Raw genomic sequence first — 19,344 nt, forward strand, 5'->3', positions numbered from 1 at the left:
CAGTCAGACCATTTTGCTTTTGTACACTCGGGAATCAGCTCCTTACCAAGTGTACCCTGGCAGATAATTGCTTGGTGGTAGACCTGCCTAAAGTACATAACATGAATTATTCATCTTTCTCTCAGGATTGCACTGAAAAGCAATTGCAGGACAAACAGTTTGCTGAGTTTAAGATGCATGTGAATGGGGTCCTTGTTGAAGTAACACTGCGTATTTAGTGAATATGCCATGTTTTATTGATGCAACCATCTTGGCTTCATTTCCTTCAAGGAGGCACCAACCTGACAAAAGCTTCACCATGCTTCATTTCACTATTATGAGGCAATCACACTGGCATGGAAACAACAATTAACAGTCTTTTATGTTCATGCAGGTGATGTTTTCAGGAATAATTTAGTTGGATATACATGTGTCTTAACAGGACATGGTTAATTTTGAAGATAAGATTTCAGTAAATATTACTTATCTTCTACATCTGGCTCATGATTACAATACTATTAGTGTTCAAAAAGTTTCTGCTATTACAAGAACTTCCACTCGACCCTTATAACACATTTCCAAGCCACTGGAGCTGCTCTTTTGATTGTGAAGCCATGCTTATTCAAGGATATAATGTGCACACACAGACATGAGCGATGCTATGCAAGGATGCAGGCTTTTAGATCAATGTGCTTCCCCAGAGAGCAGCTGACTTTTGCACCTGCAATAGTACAGCAACAGTGATTTTATTACAGAGGTGGTTTGAACAGACCAGCTTTCAGGGCAAGTGGAGCACATAAACCTGATATGATATATGAATAAACATGAGCAAATTCAAAGATTTTTGAATGTATTAGATATGAGTGAAAATCACCAGAGGCCGATAATATGATTTTATAATTCTTAAAACTGATAAAATGAAGTTGTCTCTCTGCTATCTTACTTGTTAATGTATTTATTGCAGAGCAGAAAGACAGAAAAGGGGATAAGGCAGGGCCATATAATCCAGTCACATATAATGGACTGAAAAAGCAATTAACTGTATTGTCATTGCAGTTTAGTCTCATCAGTTTTATATGCTAAATCATAATACAAAAAATCCCAACAAAAAGTTTTTTTTTCCAGCTTTGCTCTAACAAAACAGAACTCTTGATTTGTGCTAAAATCAGACTTGAAATGGGCACAATACAGCGTACTGCAAAGGACTTTCTATGAACAATCTGCTTTTATTGCCAGAAAACAGTTGGACAAACACTTTTATACAAGATTCATCAAAAATACATATTGCATTAACATTCAATTGGCTGTGAGTCAGATTTACTAAATTGTCTGATTTGCTAGTTATACTGAATGAAAGTGCTTTTATGTTGATGTGCACCTGTAATAGTCTTCATATTTTTTAAGTTGGTGTTGCATTTATGCTTTCAGTGTATGGTGTGTTTAAAGATCCTGTGTATATGCCCCCAGGGACAGCATATGACCCGATTGCTAAATCTGTTGTAAAGCATCTATTACGTTGAGATATTTGTTGTGCAAAGTCCTTATTTAATAAAGATAACATAAAAAAAGAAGGTTTCATCTTGTGGGCCAAAGTGGTGGTCTATGTGACATTGCTATCCACAGAGATGTGTTGCTTGTGTTCCAGAGAAAACCTTGCTTTATCCTGGTGAGTATCAAGCAAACTTGAGGCATGGGGTGAATATTCAGTGAAATGTCACAATCGTTCACCCCCCTGCAGTATGTATGCAGTGACCAGGAACCTGCCAGTTCCTTTGTCATGTTGCTCTTGTTTTGCGAGTTTAATATCATAATTAGGATTTCTGTGTGATCAGTTCTACATTATATTTAACAACAAACTAACACATTTTTTGATAAGGTATCATTTATGTCTATTCTATGATAACAGTGCTGTGAATGAATGTTGAGGAGAGTGCAATTTCCCTGGCGGAACGTCCAAAAGGGATTAATAAAGTAGTCTGTCTGTCTGGCTGTCTGTCACATGTTGGTAAATGTCTACATTTACATCATGATATATCCTGTAACTTAATCAGATGCTGGACAAGCTACGGGATCGATGGACCAGTACTGGCCTCTGGGAGACGCTTGAAAATCAGAAAACTGTGATTACAGAGCCCCGCGGTGGTGCCAAGGGGGATTTTGATGAACTACTTCAGACTTACTATGATGCCATTAAATACTGTGGGGAAAGAGGTGAGACAGCTTCACATCATTACATGTCACTATTGTGATTTGATGAATTTTAATAATGGCTGAGCAACACAAATTTGAGTTGCTTCCTTGTACAATGAGTCTAATGAGGAATTTTTTTGGAGAGTAATCATTGTAAGCTGTGTAGTTGCACTTGTAGTTGAGGTAGAATGTAATATCAGTCTTTCATTTAAGGTCTAATTTTACAGAAACAGCCTTGGGGTTACTTTACAATGAACTGTGGTGTTATTTTTGTATTTTGGAAATGATCCTAAAGTAACTGACAGCATCCAGATTACATTATTTTAATGTTGGGATAATTTACTGAATACAGTCTTCAACACCATCCATTTCCTACTCTTTATTCTGTTAAGGGTTGCGGTGGGGCCGAAGCCTATCCCAGCTGCCTAAGAGCAAAAGCATGATACACGCTGGACAGGTCGCCAGTCCATTGCAGGGCCAGCACACAAAGACAGACAACCATTCACTCTGTGACACCTATGGTCAATTTAGAGTATCCGATTAACCTAGTCCCCTCTTGCTGTCTGTAACTGCTCCCAAAACTTTTCCTCAGTTCAGTCAGACTTGACGAGTCAACCACTAGTGTGCAAAAACATTTTTCTCCTTCAAGCCACTGTAGAACCACTGTTTTTGGGTGAAAAACTGTAACACAAAATACACACATGAATCATACCTCTCACATCAACACACTGCAATAATTAGCTACATGCAACACAAGGACACCATTTCTCTTACTAACTAACGTAACGTTATGCCAGACTTGCTAGCTCTCCTCATCAATAATCAAATGCAAAATATAAAATATGCACATATCATAACATAAAATAGAATACAACATTGATGGTCTCACGCACACACATACACCATTTCTCCTTCCAAACTGAGTTTAGGAGAAATTATGGGGTTCTGTTCCTGTCTTTCACTATTTAACCATAAATCAAAAGACAAATTTTGGAGTTAGTCTTGCTCCGTCTATATCCCTCTCCAGATTAACTTTGCTCCTGGTCACGTGACCTCTCTATGCACCACTCACTCTCATCCTCAACCATCCAGCAGGGGCAGCCACACCAAAAACAAATTTCACAGCACATAGCAATTTTATAAACACATTTTTAGATGGGCATGTCATTTATAAAAGAACCCACGTAGGCACAGGGACTCTCCACACAGAAAGACCCTGTGCTCGAGCCAGGGCTGGAACCTAGAACCTACTTGCCGTGAGGCAACAGTGGTAACTACTGCACCACCGTGCCACCTCATTTTTCAACACATAATTTGTAACTGTAAAGGCATGTTCACACCAAACAGTGCAAATTTTTCACACATTAAGTTTACATGTAAAGTCTATGTAGAGAGGTGATTAGACGTGAATTTGTGTGTATACTTGCCGGGCGACGCCAATTTCGCGACATGAATTTTGCGATGCAAATTTTGTGTATTCGTGTCTACACGCAAGTTGAATTTTTCAACTTGCACGACTAATTTGCGTGACGTTGTGTCGAGAGAGCCAATCAGTGTTGACTCTGGTGTCAGTGAAGTCACGTCAGTGGTCCTGGTGCTGTAGTTGGTGTCCATCTGTGATATCCTGGCACCGATCCTCGCCAACAGGTCATCGAACTGGGCCCTCGTCAGCCTGAAGTACTGTTGGAAACTGTCATCCAGGCGCAGTTCCTGGAGAAAGCGGTGAAATTCACACAGCTATGTGCTCCTCCGGATTATGACATGGATCCAGATACAGCAGGGTTTTTTTTGGGGGGGGGGGGGGGGGGGGGGTTTGGTTTTCTGCTGTATCTGGGACTTCAACAACAGATACAAGCCAGCAACGATTGTTACGTCAGCCATGTTTGACGATGGAAAGAAATGTCAGAAATAAATTCTCCTCGCAGGGGAAAAAAGTTTGCATGAACGATGTGAAAAAAAACAAATGATCCAGCGATCAAATTTGCGCAAATTCGCTTCCCGTTTGGTGTGAACACGCCTTAACAGGACAAAATCGTAAAATAACCCACCCACCTTGTGCAAAAAATATCAGGTTGATTTTCCCAAAACTTGGACCATAGATGAAGCATGGGTCAGGGAGGGAGCCCAGTCAATTTTGTGGGAGATCCTTTTCTCAAGCTACATTTTTTTCATTTATGACCCTGGCGGAGGTGTGTGCTCTACAGTGTCCTCCTAGTTAGACCTGAAATAAGTTTAGTGTAGAACAGGGATAGTAATTGTTTAGAGGGCTGCTATAAATTGTTCATCCTTTGCTCTGGATGACTTGTAGATGGTGCTCTGCTGATTGCGGTCTGTAGAGGTAAAGTGAGTGAAGGACTGGATTTTGCAGACGACTATGCCAGAGCAGTTGTCACGGTTGGGATTCCCTTTCCAAACTTTAAAGACCTCCAGGTAGGTAGTTGGTAAGCAGTTTGCTACTATCTTGCCTCAGTTTTTTCTTTTCTTTTCTGGGGTTCTGAACCTTCTCCTCTGGGCTTTGAGATAAGGGTATGAATGGAAAATTTTGTAATTATCTGTGGTTATGTAACAGTAATCATGAATTTATCATGATCTGACCATATGCTGTGGGCGAAGGGGAACAATGACACATTGGACAGTAAGCATCACACTGTCCAATCTGCTCATCTGGTCCAATGCAGATAATTAATGTCAATTTCATGCAAGGGCCTTTTGAACTTCTGGTTCAGATAATAAAACTCAACAATTTGTGTGCTTGTTCAGAGAGAGAAATTTCCAAAAGCTATAAAAATGTGAGTCTTTGTACTTGAAATTAGGTATTTTCCTTACCTTTTAATTAAGGAGGCAGAACACGCATACAAGAAGACCCCACACACACACCCTTACTGAAAGAAATTTTAAAAAATTATTCATGTATGTTATTGAGGCAAACTAATTTATATTCACTTATCTATTAATATTTATCAAAGCAAATCAGTGTGAATAACTACAAAATTTAGATGTGTCTATTATACTTTCCTGTAATAACAACTAATAATCAACAATTTTTTTCACTGTGTCGGGGCTCATAGGAATTGTCACTTTACCATTTGAGATATGATGGAATTGTCTGTCATTGTTTTAGTGACACATGCTTCCTGTATGCTATGATTTCTTTGATACGGAAATGTTCCCTTTGCTCTTTACAGTTTGCTCTTATTGATACATGAGCTCTTCTTCATCAGCCACGTGCAACAACTATTTCTGCAATATTTAGGGAGTTGAACAAAATGATCAAATATTCATTTGCAGGAATTGATAATTTGAATAAAAGCAAGTTAAACACCCCCCCACATACAAACACACCAATAGATACACACCCTGTATGATGTCCACCTCTTGCTTTTTGGTCATGTTTCAAACTTTTGTTTATTATTAATAGAGTAAAGTAATCAGACATTCATACACTCAAACCAACTCCAAATAATACTATCCCTTTTTGGTGATCCGTGAAAAAAAATCCCTAAGCGATGCTCCCGTGTCTGCCTTGTCCTTAGCAGATAGATAGTTGACCTTTATTTTTGATTCCCCCCACCCCCACTGCTTATCCCCCAAATCCCTCTACCAGAGCACAATAGAGCTTTCACTAACCTGTTCTGTCAGTGTGGCAAGATGAGTGCTTGATAGAAGCTTCCCAGACCCTTTAATTATAGCCAAAGCTGTCAGTTTCAGCTCCCAGGAAATAGTTTATTTTTTAAATCATCGTGTGTATGTTGTATATTATATGTATTGTATCACGTATTAAACGTGAAAGGCAGGATTCCAGCAGGGTACTCTCAAAAAAATGTTGATACTAGGTGTTTGATAATGACATGGGTTAGCAGTTAGATTGACAGAAATGTTAATCCAGTGTTTAGTTAAGACCACAGGTATCCAGAAGCCTATCCGAATCAAGTGGGAGGCTTCAACCGCAGTTAAAGGTTTTCCTTGTGTCAAATTTCGGGAAATACGGTGTGTTAATGTCTTGTTTATTTGCCGTGGTGATTGTAAGGTTGCGACACAGCATGCGATATGAGATTTTTCAGTTTCCCCTCACTGTCATATTTTGAGTCAGAGAGAAAATAAGGTATTGATAAAAGGTTATACATACAGTAAATATTTGATTAACACAAAACATATGTAAGCCTGTATTAGCCAGAGATCCACTCTCTGATTTTTCACAAACAAAGTAACATTTAGAAAACATTGATTATTACAAAGCTCTCTAATCTTTGTATCATGAAAAACTGTTCAGAATGACTATTTTTCCAGTAGGGTTATGTAGAGAGTGCTATTCTAAAAAAAAAACAATAGCAAAAGGTGTAAAAAAAAGTTTGATATTAAATTGGTGTTCTTCAATGAACTATTATGATAAATACTGTATAACAATTAACTATTTAATTTAATATTGCAATACAAATAAAATAAAGCAATATATTTTTTATGTTTGATATTTAAAATTAATGAAAGGAGAATTTTTCAAACAAACAGTTCCCAATCATTGAAACTAATAAACTAAGTGTCTTACTATGAGAAAGCGTCTTGTAGAGCATTAATATAAGTTGAGGTGGCCTTAAATGCAAGTGATGCATTTTTGCTTTGCCACATTTTTTCAAAAACAGACGACACAGAGCCAGGGGGCATACTGTCTATATTGTCAATAAATACACTTTTCCCCAAAAATGGGCTTTGCCTACATTAACTGAAGTAGGGCTGTGCACACGTGTATTTCACTGTGAAAAAGCTGTTGAAATCTATGAGATGTTAGAGTCAGATACATAACTGGAACTACTTTCCTGACTGGGTGAAATGACGAAGCATCCACATGTTAAGAATAACAACTGCTGCTTTAATTCATGGAAGTGTGGTACTAGACCTGCTCTACTTGTTAGGTGTCATGAGGTAATTTTTGTTATGATTTGGCGCTATACAAATAAAATTGAATTGAATTTAGTAGATCCAGCACCACACTCCTTCAATGAATTTACGCCCAAAAATTCTCCGTGAGCCAGCACATCTTGTAACAGCAGTGATGAAAACCTTCCTTTCAACAGGCAGGAACATTGAGCAGATCCAGGCTCAATGGGAACGGCCATCTACTTTGACTGTTTTAGGGGAAAATTGTGGTAAAAAATAAAAACACAACAATTTTGGCTAAAGGAAGCCTTTAAATGAACATCTGAACAAACAGTATGGTGGAGAGAAGAAAGTGTGACAGGTCTGATGTCTTAGTGAGTGTGTACACAGAGACACATCTAACTTCAAGATGAGCCACTCTGCTTTCACCTCAGCCTAATGTGACAGATGAGGTGCTCAGCAATCTCACTGACAGGCACAAGATGTCCTGGACTGCCAGAGGCGGGCACACTGACACTGATGCCCCCCCCCCTCAACACCCTGTGTAAAATGTAGCTCAAACAGATGCGCTCAGCTATGAATTATGCCTAGTGGTCAAATATATATTTTTCGGGATGAACAGGTAGCTGTAGAGGACAAGGCCAAAGCAAGCGAGTGATCTCTTGACATTTTAACTAATCCCTTCTAGCTTGTGGTTTCTTGCACATTTGTGAGATTTGCTAGCAGCCAGAATTGGCTTTTTCACATATGTAACCTGTCATGTTAGATTGGATGATGACATGGTAAAGACCACAGATGTGATGGCCAGAACACTGAAATGTACTGTGATTAGATTTAGATGACACTGACAGCTTGAGGCTACTGGCCTTTCTGTTGGAGCTGCAGGTTGAGAAGTGTATTCTATTACTGCTCTGGTGTCTCTTACTGTACATGTGCATCTTACCAAGAGGTCAGTAGCATTTGTAACTCTTCATGACATGTTTATATAATTTGTCTCCCAAAGTTTGATTTCACTATTGTAGTATATTTATATAACGTGGCCAGACCTATGTTATACACCTCCAAATCTATTTTCATAATCTAAGTCCCTTCAACATTTTGCTTTGGTTGCAGGTGTTGCATTGAATTCTTCATAGGGGAGGTGTGATTAGTCATAGTCCAACTTTGGGATGACATTTCTGATTTCCTGTGACTGTGCTTGTTTGTTTATGTATACAAGCCCAGACAGGCCACAGTGGCATTGCGTGATGCGCGTGAGGGAACAGGCTGTACCTGCCACGGCCCTGTGTTTGGTGGCTCTGGGCGAACACATGGTACCTGTCAAAAGCAGTTAGAGCCCTGTTCAGCAGCCTGCCCTTCATGGCAACTCGTCAGACGCCAACTGAACTTTTCACTTGTCAATTCAGAAAGGTTAGCACTAAAATCAGAAGAGGTAGATGCAAATGGACGGGTGCTTTCCTGGCATTTTTGTGCAGGGGTGCTTCATGTCACCCTAGACCACCTTGTTTTCCCCCTCCTACCTCCATTCTGTTCTGTCACGGCCTCTGTTTCGCCCCTCTGCTTCCCTTTCAGCACACATCTGTCTGTGGGGGCAGTCATTTTCAAGCCATTGTTTAGGTTGTTGTATTTGTTTGGGATCTGGTTTTCTTTTAACTCTGCCTACTTGGTTGCTCCCATGTCCCAGATAAATCCTTAAGACACTCCTAAAACCCACACAATTGGGGCTGTTGTTCCAAAAAATAATTTATTTTCAGGCTCATTTGCAAACGGCAACAGTATCATGTTTTAAAAATGATTCCTTGGGAAATGCAGGTAAATATCCTTATCCTACTGTGCTCTCATATGCTCACTAATCAGCCACTAATATGCTTATTGTCATGACAAGTAAATCATCTCAAAATTAATTTGCATTCATTTGCAGTCAGACATACGCTTCCTCTCAACCACACACCTGTTATCATCAAACAACTTCGACACAGAGTTATTTCTAGGATTGAAAAAAAAAATTCAGTTAAAACACTTAAAGGATATGTTAAAGCCCAGCAGGGAGTCATTATATGGGAATGATAATTGTGAATGGTCTCCTTCGTTTAGATTTACCAGTGTTTATTATACTGGAGTTGTGCTGTGAATCATACACAAGGTCAAAGTTGATCAGTGATTTGCTTTACTCACAGTCATGAAAATGATCTGCAAATGAATCATCATAAGTGCAAAATATGATACCGTCAATTTCAAAGGTCCGAGATCCTCTCCTGTCTTTCCCTCCCCTCCATTGGTGCTTGTAGGTGAAATGCTAGTTATCTATTTTAGTGCATACTTTGTTTATTGTTGTGTATTAGTCACATGACAAATGGATGAAAACACAAACTCAGACAATGGAAATGTTGTGGAAGGTGTAACTTTGATGGACATGAGCAGTTACTGAACCATATCATATGTATAGACCCATTATTATGTTGGAATACTGTAGGTTGAACTAAAGATGAAGTACAATGACCAGCACTGCAGGACGAGAGGTCTTCTTCCAGGCCATCGCTGGTATGAGATTCAGGCCTACCGAGCTCTAAACCAGGCCCTGGGGAGGTAAATATGTGTCATACATTGAGATTTTCATTGAAGTATTTGGAATGTTAACCATTAAACATCATTTTTAGGTGTATTCGCCATAGGAATGACTGGGGTGCCCTCATTCTTGTGGATGACCGTTACAGGAATAATCCAAATAAGTACACTACAGGTAACTTTTTACAGCTGACTCTTCCTCCAAAACATGAACAGTAGATGGCAATAGTGCTCCATTACAATATTTTTTTCTTTCAATATATGTTTTGTTATATTTCAGGTTTGTCCAAATGGGTTCGCCAGCTCGTCCAGCATCATGTTACCTTCAGTAATGTCATGCAGTCTCTGGTAGCTTTCACTCAGCTGCAACAGAGTAGGACCCCTGTGGACAGCCAAACCTGTGTTGTCTCCAGCCCTCTGCCAGAAGCTGTAGAGGGACAGTGTCTGCTGAAGGCTTTGGAGCCTCAAACACCCCAATCAGCTGTCAAATTGCCTGAACCCCACCAGGATAGAAGTCCCCCGAATATCCCTGTTTTGTTTCCTACACTGTTGAAGGCTGAACAAAATGAAAAAATAGGTGAGCCAAACTGAAATGAATAGAAAAAGCTTTATTGTTGTATGCTGAATTTATTCCAAAGCTCTGAACATAGCAATTTTATTTTCTGGTTCCTTGAAACTGGTTTTTGCTTTCATTTGGTAAGGCCCACTGCCATTGCGTACTGGTAGTGATTGCAATCCAACACCTTTTTCCAAGTCTGTGAATGCCTCCTCATAGTTCTCTGTATGTGTTCATCATGTGTGCGCTTAAGAAAATTATGGAATTAGTACATGGCTCTTTCACTTTAAATGGTAAATAAAATAAAGTAGTTTTGTCTGAGCCCAACATTATTCCACCAAGTTATCAAAAGGGGGATGTCATGGTTGTACCCTTACTATGCTTCCTCTCCCTCTTTACATTTTTTTGCACTTAGCACAGAGAAAACAGACACTTAAATCAATGAAAGTGAAAACAGTTCCAGTCCATTGGCAAACTCTACTCATTGATCACTGTATATGGTGAAGTTGAGAGTTATCTCATGACACTACAACAGGAGGTCTAACACCACACTCCACACTAATTTAAAAAATAACTAGCTTCCAATGCAAACCAAACTTTCCAAGCTCAATGAGATATTACCAAAAGAGCAATATGGTGAAAGGCTGAAATGATCTACAACTTTATGACGAGTAACTTCAACCATAAAAATATCTTACACTTAACAGCAGCAGATAGCAGATCAAGGGGAGATACCCACGATTTGAGACAAAAATGAAATTGCACTGAATCCATGCAGCAACGGTTAGTGCACCTTTAATGTGTTCACTCTCTTGTCTGTCTATTTGGAATTGATAAGAAGATATATGTTTCTTCCCTCAATACAGAATGTCAGAAGATGATGCACCATCCCCCAGCAGAGATATTCTGTTGTCCTAAAAGCTCAGCTCAGTGTCTCTACAGCATTTTCACCTCAAACCCTGTCAGTACGTGCTTCAAGAAGCCAGTCTTTAAAGAAAAAGGGCCCAGCAAATCCAGCCAGCACTTAGAAACACCTCATGATTCCAAGCACACAGAGAAACAGCATATCCCCTTTGTGAAAATGAAGAGAGAGGACTGTAACAGATCCTGTAACATCAAGACGGAAATTGTTGCTCCCGAGCCTTCTGCAGAAACAGATCCTCTCAGCTACGAAAGAGAGCTATCACCAGCACACAATCCAAATGAAGAGGACGAGGACCAGACTATCTTCTTCACCCCAGAACTGTTCAATGGTGAGGGAGAAGAGGACAGCCCATTGTGAGACACAAAAATGGAGCCACTTTCCTGCATTGCTTGAGGAGCAGAGAGCTTGGCCCTGCTTTCACAGTAACTTTTTGGCTCTGAGTTGGCTCAAGGAAGCTCCTCCAATTCCAATGAGTAAATAATGATTTGGGAACATCAAATATTTTGAACATAGCAGAATGCCTTGTACAAATAAAGTTTTTCTAGTGGCAAATGTCCCACCAGAGATGCCAGTTCATACCACTGTTACATCATTTTCAGTGGTTTTCCTAAAATGTTAAATTGAAATTGTTTTTCAACAGTCTTGAAGGAAGTTCCCAGAGATGCTGAGCACTTGTTTGCCCTTTTGCCTTCACTCTGCAGTCTATCTTATCCCAAACAATCTTGATTAGGTTTAGGTCAGGGGACTGTGGAGGCCAGGTCATCTGTTACAGCTCTCCATCATTCTCTGTTTTGGTCAAATAGCTGTTAACATAGCATGGAGGTGTGTTTGGGATCATTGTTCCGTTGAAAAATAAATGATGGTCCAACTAAACACAAACCTGATGGGATGGGATGTCGCTGTAGGATGTTGTGGTAGCCATGCTGGGTCAGTGTGCCTTCAATTTTGAATAAATCCCCAACGGAGTCACAAGCAAAGTAACCCCCACACCATCACACTTCCTCCTTAATGCGTCAAGGTGGGATCCATGCTTGTAGAGACCATCCATTCACATTGTCTCTGTCACACAAAGACACGGCGGTTGGAACCATCCATCCATCCATCCATTTTCTTCTGCAGTGGCTTTCTGGCGAGAGAAAGGGTTCACCCTGGACAGGTCACCAGTGCGTCACAGGGCCAACACATATAGACAGACAACCATTCACACTCACAGTCATACCTATGGTCAATATAGAGTATCCAATTAGCCTAGTCCCCAATTGCATGACTTTGGACGGTTGGAAGAAGTCTGAGTACCCAGAGAGAACCCACGTAGGCACAGGGAGAACATTCAAACTACACAAAGATCCCGTGCCCAAGCGGGGACTCAAATCCGTAACCTTCTTGCTGTGAGGCGACAGTGCTAACCACTGTCATTTGTCTGAAAGAGTCATTTTAAACTCACTTGTAATCTCAGACAGGCTACACTTATCAACTAGAGCAGTTATTCTGTCCAGGGGTGAACATTTTGGTGCACTACTAAGTATTCAAGCCAGTATGTGGGCAGAAAAAGAGCTCAGCTTTCACAAAACAATATTCATCCAAATAGATCATCTCCTGCTAAAAATATTAAATTTATGGCTGGAGTGTTCGGAGATTTTATCCAGATGGACCTCGTAAATTCCCAAGTGAGTGTAATTACTGTATTAAACCCTTATATTTGTATCCAGAATACTCATATATGAAAGATTATGTATGCCTGATCCTTTGCATCCTGCCGGGCAGCAAGCTGGCTGTACATTAAAACACTGTACCTCCCACCAACCTGCAGCTGTGCGAAGTAAAAAAATAAAGGATAGCTGTTTGGAATTGATAAGGAATTTCAACTGGCATCCTTTGTTTTAGCTTTCTTGGTCTTATTCTCGTAATTTGTCTGTATGGCTAAGAGCTTATCTGACCTTGTCCTGAGACTGGGAGTGAACCTGTGGCATCTTCCATAAGTTCTTTTATAATCATGAAATTTGTTGTTAGAATACTTACTGATAGTAAAGCTGACGCTTACGACGCCAGCGTTATCCTGATGCGTAGCTGTATTTAGACTGCGTGAAGATGACATTGTGCTGGATGTTCCAACTAGGATGTCTGGTCATGTCTGACATTACTAGTATGACTGTTTACAAGGGGTGGAACTCAGATGTTCTGGGGAGTTGACTCAACCTCATCTCACAGCGAACCATGTACATCTGTTTTGGACATCAGTGTAAGCCATCTCTGAGACTCCAGCCTGTTTCTTGTGACTAACAAATTCCTTCATCACACAAAATTCCCCCTACAGACTACCCAAATTTTTACCACTCTGAGGGCACTGTTTTAGTCTTCAGAGAGTCATGCATCAAAAGATTTCCTTGTCCTACTCAATGGAACAAGCTCAGTTTTAGCTGTGATAACACACCAGCTCTAGGAATCAGGTCAGTATTGGTAGAAAATCCTGTCTAAAAGGGTCAAAAACTGAATTGCAATATTTTCTGTTGACGCTGGAAACAGCAGCTGATAAGCTTTTATTTCTTCAAAGTCCATTGGTAGCTTCTCCAGAGCTTTTAACCATATTACATTTTTAAGTCATTCATTTTTCTTATTGTCAAGAATATAATGATTTTTACAGGCCCTAAGTGGCCTGATGGACAAGTTTGTCTAAAGTTGAGTTTCCAAGGTCATTCTTAAACGCAGAAATTGCCAAACTGTTCTTCTTGGATCACGTGTCTTCCTGGTTCCTAAAAGAAGCAGAATCAATACTTTTTGTGTTAAGCAGTGCTTGGATGTAGCAGTATCAGCTGTTTGAAAGACAGAAATCATTTTAAAATAGAATGTACACCTTAAAAAGTCAGTCCCTCTGTGGATGGAGAACAGAAAGCTCTTAAAATGATTATTGCCCTCTTAGTTCCATGAGGACAGGGAATTGTGACCATCAAACAAAAAAGCACAGAGGGTCTACAAGAAGCTGAAATATCACATGCTCCTACTAGTCAATCGTTAAGCCAGTGCAAACAAAACACCCCAAAAGGTCAACTACTCTATATAATGTTGTTAATGGTCCGGTATCCAAGAACCTTACATTCAGTGCTCCTCCAAGGTATACAAGAAACTTACATTCAGTGCTACTCACAAAATATAAATACCCCTGCGGTTTAACAAGTTGATAACATATTTTGACTATTTCTCCCAAATGTGTGCTAGCCTTTTAGCAATCATGAGACAACTATAAATAGACATGGATGATTTTCCGTGACCCATTAAAAATACATTTTTTTATCAGCAGGGGTTAATTTTTTTTTAGGCATTAATGGCATTACAGACTGAGAAGGCGAAATAGCTTGGAGGTAGAGTAGCTGTTAAGCAACCGAAGGGTCACTGTTTTGATCATCAGTTCTCCTGGTGACCATGTGGAAATATATTTGAGCAAGCTGTGGAACCCCTTGCTCCTGATAGCCCTGTGACAGACTGGCGACTCAGCCAGGGTGTACCCTGCCTCTCGCCCAATGTCAGCTGGGATAGGCTCCAGCCTCTGAGGATAAGTGGTATAGAAAATGGATGGATTGATGGAGTAATAGGGCTTACAGACTATGTCTTTTGTGCACATAAATTTTAGCATGAATGGAAATGTCAGTCTTTCACTTTGAATGATTTTATATTGTTTTCCTCTAAATGAAACCACACACGCTTCCCCATTGCTATGTGTTTGTGCAGCATATGCCATCTTGGACTCCTGGGACTCCTATGCTGGCAGCCCTCTTTCAGATTATTTAAAAGCTACAGTTTTGGAGAAAAAATTATGTACATCAGTCGATAGGCATCTAAACAATCAATCTTGCTAGTTTTGCTGCTCAACCAAGAGGCTGTTGAGTTAATCCAGTTGTCATCAAATTCTTGCTAAATGGTCTTTCTGCATTCCCAAAGGATGCAGATTTATTGAGTCCGTCATTTTGTCCAAATTATGTTATTATATCCATAAATCTTGAGAACCAGCTGTTGCATCATTCATATCATCAATCATTTCCCCTCAAATACCACATTTGTGTAGTTTTTGTATGTGTCAAAACACATAAGGTAAACTATATTTTATGTCCATGTCTGCACTGTACACAAGAACTATTTTATCACATGGTATTACGCTTGACTGACATGAATTCAGTATGATATAAACTGGATCTCTAATATTTTTGGCTATTTTTGCATATATGCCTCATTTTTTGTGTGATTGGATTTTTTTGAATAAAAATGGAGGTCTGTGGCACAAGTTTGGAAGCTATACATTATCGATATATAAATATTTAGTGAGACATGTTGTAAATTTAGTCGTAAATTAGTTTGTTGGAAAAAAATTATGAGGGAGATTCCTATTGATTTGGTAGTTTTCATCCTTAAAAAATGGCTAATGAGGACTTCAGGAATCCAGGAAGGTAAAAGAAGTGAAAATGGAGGCAAGAATTTACCTGGAACAATACTTTTACTGAAATTATTTTCCAAATTAACAGATGTAGGTAGCAATCTGAGTTTTAGAAATGGTAATGTGCTCTTTACACCTAAATATTTGCTATCTATCTTATCTGTATTTAATGTCATTGTACTGCTTTTTTTTTTTTAGCTGTTTGTCACTTGTATGTCCAACTTTTGCAAGGTCCTGCTGTGTCAGTAGCCACAAATCAATCAATATCCACTCATCCATAATCTGATTTACAACAATAACAAGACAGAGACACAATACAAATTATCGCAGCTTGTAGAAATACCTTACAACCTCATTGATTTATAAATCTCTAAGCTGATCTTTTAATTATTTGGTTTACGGGCAGGACCTGCCTTAGTGCAATATTTAGTTATTGAAACATGTTTTTGATTGAATAAATAACAAAAGTGATGTATGAGACCAAAAAGCAGAAAACCAAAAATGTAAAAAATAAAGTTCAACAAAATGTATTGTGGCTTTAAAATTGTGTGATACTGTGTGTGTTACTTGCAATTCTGTATTTTGCAGCAACCTTTACATACCTTTAAACTTCAGTTAAAGTGTTGGTTTGTGAATAACTGGGGCAAGTTATATGTGCATTAGCTGTTTTGCTGATTGCAAATTTTATTAGCATTGCGGACCCAGTACACTTTCTGGTATATGTTTTTAAGTATTACAGAGCAAAATGCAATCTTTTTCCTTTGTGCTGGACTATGAAGTGGATGCTATGCTTTTGCTGGATCCACCGACTGCCCGAGTGCCAGTGCTGTTGACTCAAGAACAGTTTTAAAGAATCTTATGATACTTTTTATGTTTTCAGTGGGGTCTAAGTTGATTCACTGTAGTTTTTGGACCTGATGCTAATTTCCTGTGGCAGTTGTATTTGAGTATTGATGTTACACTTCAATATATCATATTCATTCATCTCATATCTTCAAGGGATAAAAGAGATGACCTGTTTTGTTCAGTATCATTTAAATACTCAACATGCTACTGTGCTTTATTTGAGACATATCCATCCATCCACCCACTCATCCATCTATCCATCCGTCCATTATCTATCCTGCTTAAGGGTTGCGTGGTACATGCTGGTGCCTATCCCAGCTGACATTGGGTGAGAGGCAGGGTACACCTTGGATGGGTTGCCAGTCTGTCACAGGGACAATTGACATATGTATCATCTGAAATGTTCATTTCTGTATCAGCAATATTGTTTTACAATTTTTAAAATAGTTTTTATTATTTCTTTTTTCCTGGCATGTCGGGATGTGTGGTTGACAACTGGTGCCATGATGAGCATGCTACATTCTGTGGATACCACTCCCAACCGACAACTGACCATGTCTAATTCAGTTGGTAAATTGACATTTTTAAACACCATGTGAGTCCTCACAATTAAAGGTTGAAAAAGCCACTTTGGAGACAGATTGGTGATATCTGAACTCAAGCACCGAGCAAATAGATCCCCTCATTTTACAGCTTTTTCAAGAGGTCCTCCCCCCAATTCCAATGATACACATTTGCCTAGTCAACAATACTAATAATAAGTGGGCTTGCTGACTATACCAAAACTATGGTAAAATTAAGACTGTCTGTGGTCATAAATACCAATTTGTAAACCTTATGAAATGCAGAAGACTTGTTTTTGGTAGAACTGAAGCAAATGTGAAACAACAACAACATTACCAACAATGAATGTTAGCTGCACCATAATGGCTGAAAAGTTATGAATCAATGTGGCAAGATAATTTTCCTCATGATATTTTTCCATTGCTGACATTCTGCATGTAACTCTGTCCTTTCTGAAGTACAAGCAAAAGTGCCCCCTGCTGCTGCCTGGATAGAATAGTAATATTCTGTCCAAGATGCATTCTTTGTTTCCCATTCACAGGAGTTAGGGTATTTTTTTTTTGTCTGTTTTTTTTTTTTTTTAGCACACATGGGCACCTATGACACAATGATGAGATCAATGACTGATGAATTTGAACACAGAAAAAAATTGTACTGAATCACAATCACTCACTGCACCTTTAACTGTCGCTGTAGAAGGCTACTTGGCCATAAATATCAGTGTCTAATTAGTATTATTATCTTATAAGCAACACTTAAGTCATCTTCATTACAACAGATATTAAATGTCAAACACCATTGAAATTATCATTCCAGTCAGACTACATATATTAACGCAGATTGGCTGATAAATTCAGAATAAACTTTCCAAATTCATCATGACATTATTCAGGTTGACAAAACAATGAGAAAAAAACACTTTTAAAATAACAAGAGCAACACTTGTATCGTAAATGTATTGTAAAAAATTATTATTTCAAGTGTTGATTTGATAAATAAATGAATTAATCATTTCTGCCAAGTATTACTCACATCAGAATTTTATCCAACTGGGTGCTGATTGTGAATGTTTTAATAAATGGGTTTTCAGGAACCTTTATGGATAAACACATTCCAAACTAACAGAGATCATTCTAGTGGAGGCTCAATCATAGACTGATTCTAATCACAGATTCTAGGGTGGATATTAATATGTATAACACTTCGGCAAGTTAATCCAAGTGTATGGGGAAGAAGCATCTGTCGCTATTTATTGCATGAAAATGTAAGAAATGCGTTTATTTTATATTATGAATAAACTGTTGGCTGCTGTTTTACTGAATCATTACCCTGTCATAGCTATTATGTTGCATTCTTTATGTTCAATAATTTGAATTTTTGCTAAGGACCGTTAAAAATTTTACAAAGAGAAGTGTCCTCTTTCATCTTTTCCTGCTGCTACCAGACATGATCAGACAGCTTGTTTGTTAAATAGCCTAAACATCTCAGCCATCTGGATTATAGTGTGAATCTGACTAAGCCCATCTTGCACGTCTCTGCTCCCCTCTACTGTGATGGCTTTGGCTTCGATTCCACTCTTTATTGTTTCTGGGATGCTTGCATGGGGTATTTCAGGTTCCTGCTGTTCATCTGTAAATTTGACAGACACCATATTGCATGTGCAGCTTTGGTGTCTGTCTGGCTGCAATTGCCAGACAACAACCAGAATACCTGAATGCAACAGTCTTGGTGTTGAGCATGACACACAAGAATTTAACTGGCATAAACTATTGTCATTTCTACATGTTAATATCAATGTGTTACTGTTGCCATGAGTCCCCACCATCATTTATCACTCAGTTGTACCTACACATATCACTCTTCCTCTGTCTGTCCTGCCAGTAGCTACATATATAATGTTGATGCTTTCAAAACAGAAGGGCATACAAACACCATGTTTGTTTTTATGTGCTTTGTTTTGTCACAGAGGAGATTGGTTGCTTGCAAGCTCCCTTACAGTGACCTTTAATAAAAGCCAATCTTCATGCTCCAGTGCATATTAAAGATGATTATTTTCATCTGAGTGATTCATTTCTTGTAAATAAAAGGCATTCAGATGAGTACATCCACTTGAGAAGACAGAGCATTACTCATTTTGAATGTAAAATGAAAGTTTGAAATTTTTATAATTTATGGTATTCAGTTTTGTGTAAAATTACTTATAATTTAATTCTTATTCTATGAATTTCTGTCGCTGAACGAAGGGTTATTTATATATGTTATATTGAGTTACATACCCACTGATGCATTAAGACTTGCTTCAGTGGTAAAAACAACCAAATGCAAATAAAATGAATAAAATATCAAAGCCATATGTGATATCTGCTCCAACACATAAATGTTTTTCTTAATATTCTCTTGGGAAATAACATTTCCTTGACTGAA

The 19,344-nt window shown here is 38.8% G+C and overlaps 1 protein-coding gene across 5 annotated transcripts in view; it reads left to right on the plus strand.

Moving 5' to 3' along the window:
- Window positions 1–18,923, plus strand: part of brip1 (BRCA1 interacting helicase 1) — a 54,750-nt gene extending 35,827 nt beyond the window's left edge. For all 5 annotated transcript variants that reach the window (XM_086216153.1, XM_086216157.1, XM_086216156.1 and 2 more), the window contains exons 15-20: window positions 2,031–2,190; window positions 4,478–4,599; window positions 9,515–9,627; window positions 9,699–9,781; window positions 9,887–10,183; window positions 11,029–18,923. In XM_086216153.1, coding sequence (XP_086072279.1) covers window positions 2,031–2,190; window positions 4,478–4,599; window positions 9,515–9,627; window positions 9,699–9,781; window positions 9,887–10,183; window positions 11,029–11,444 — 1,191 coding nt within the window. In that variant the 3' untranslated portion in view covers window positions 11,445–18,923. The remainder of the gene's footprint in view (window positions 1–2,030; window positions 2,191–4,477; window positions 4,600–9,514; window positions 9,628–9,698; window positions 9,782–9,886; window positions 10,184–11,028) is intronic.
- The last annotated feature ends 421 nt before the right edge of the window (window positions 18,924–19,344 follow it).

This window comes from Aulostomus chinensis, chromosome 10, assembly GCF_037954235.1.
Source record: "Aulostomus chinensis isolate RoL2024-O1b breed Wild chromosome 10, RoL_Achi_v1.0, whole genome shotgun sequence".
Classification (NCBI taxonomy): domain Eukaryota; kingdom Metazoa; phylum Chordata; class Actinopteri; order Syngnathiformes; family Aulostomidae; genus Aulostomus; species Aulostomus chinensis.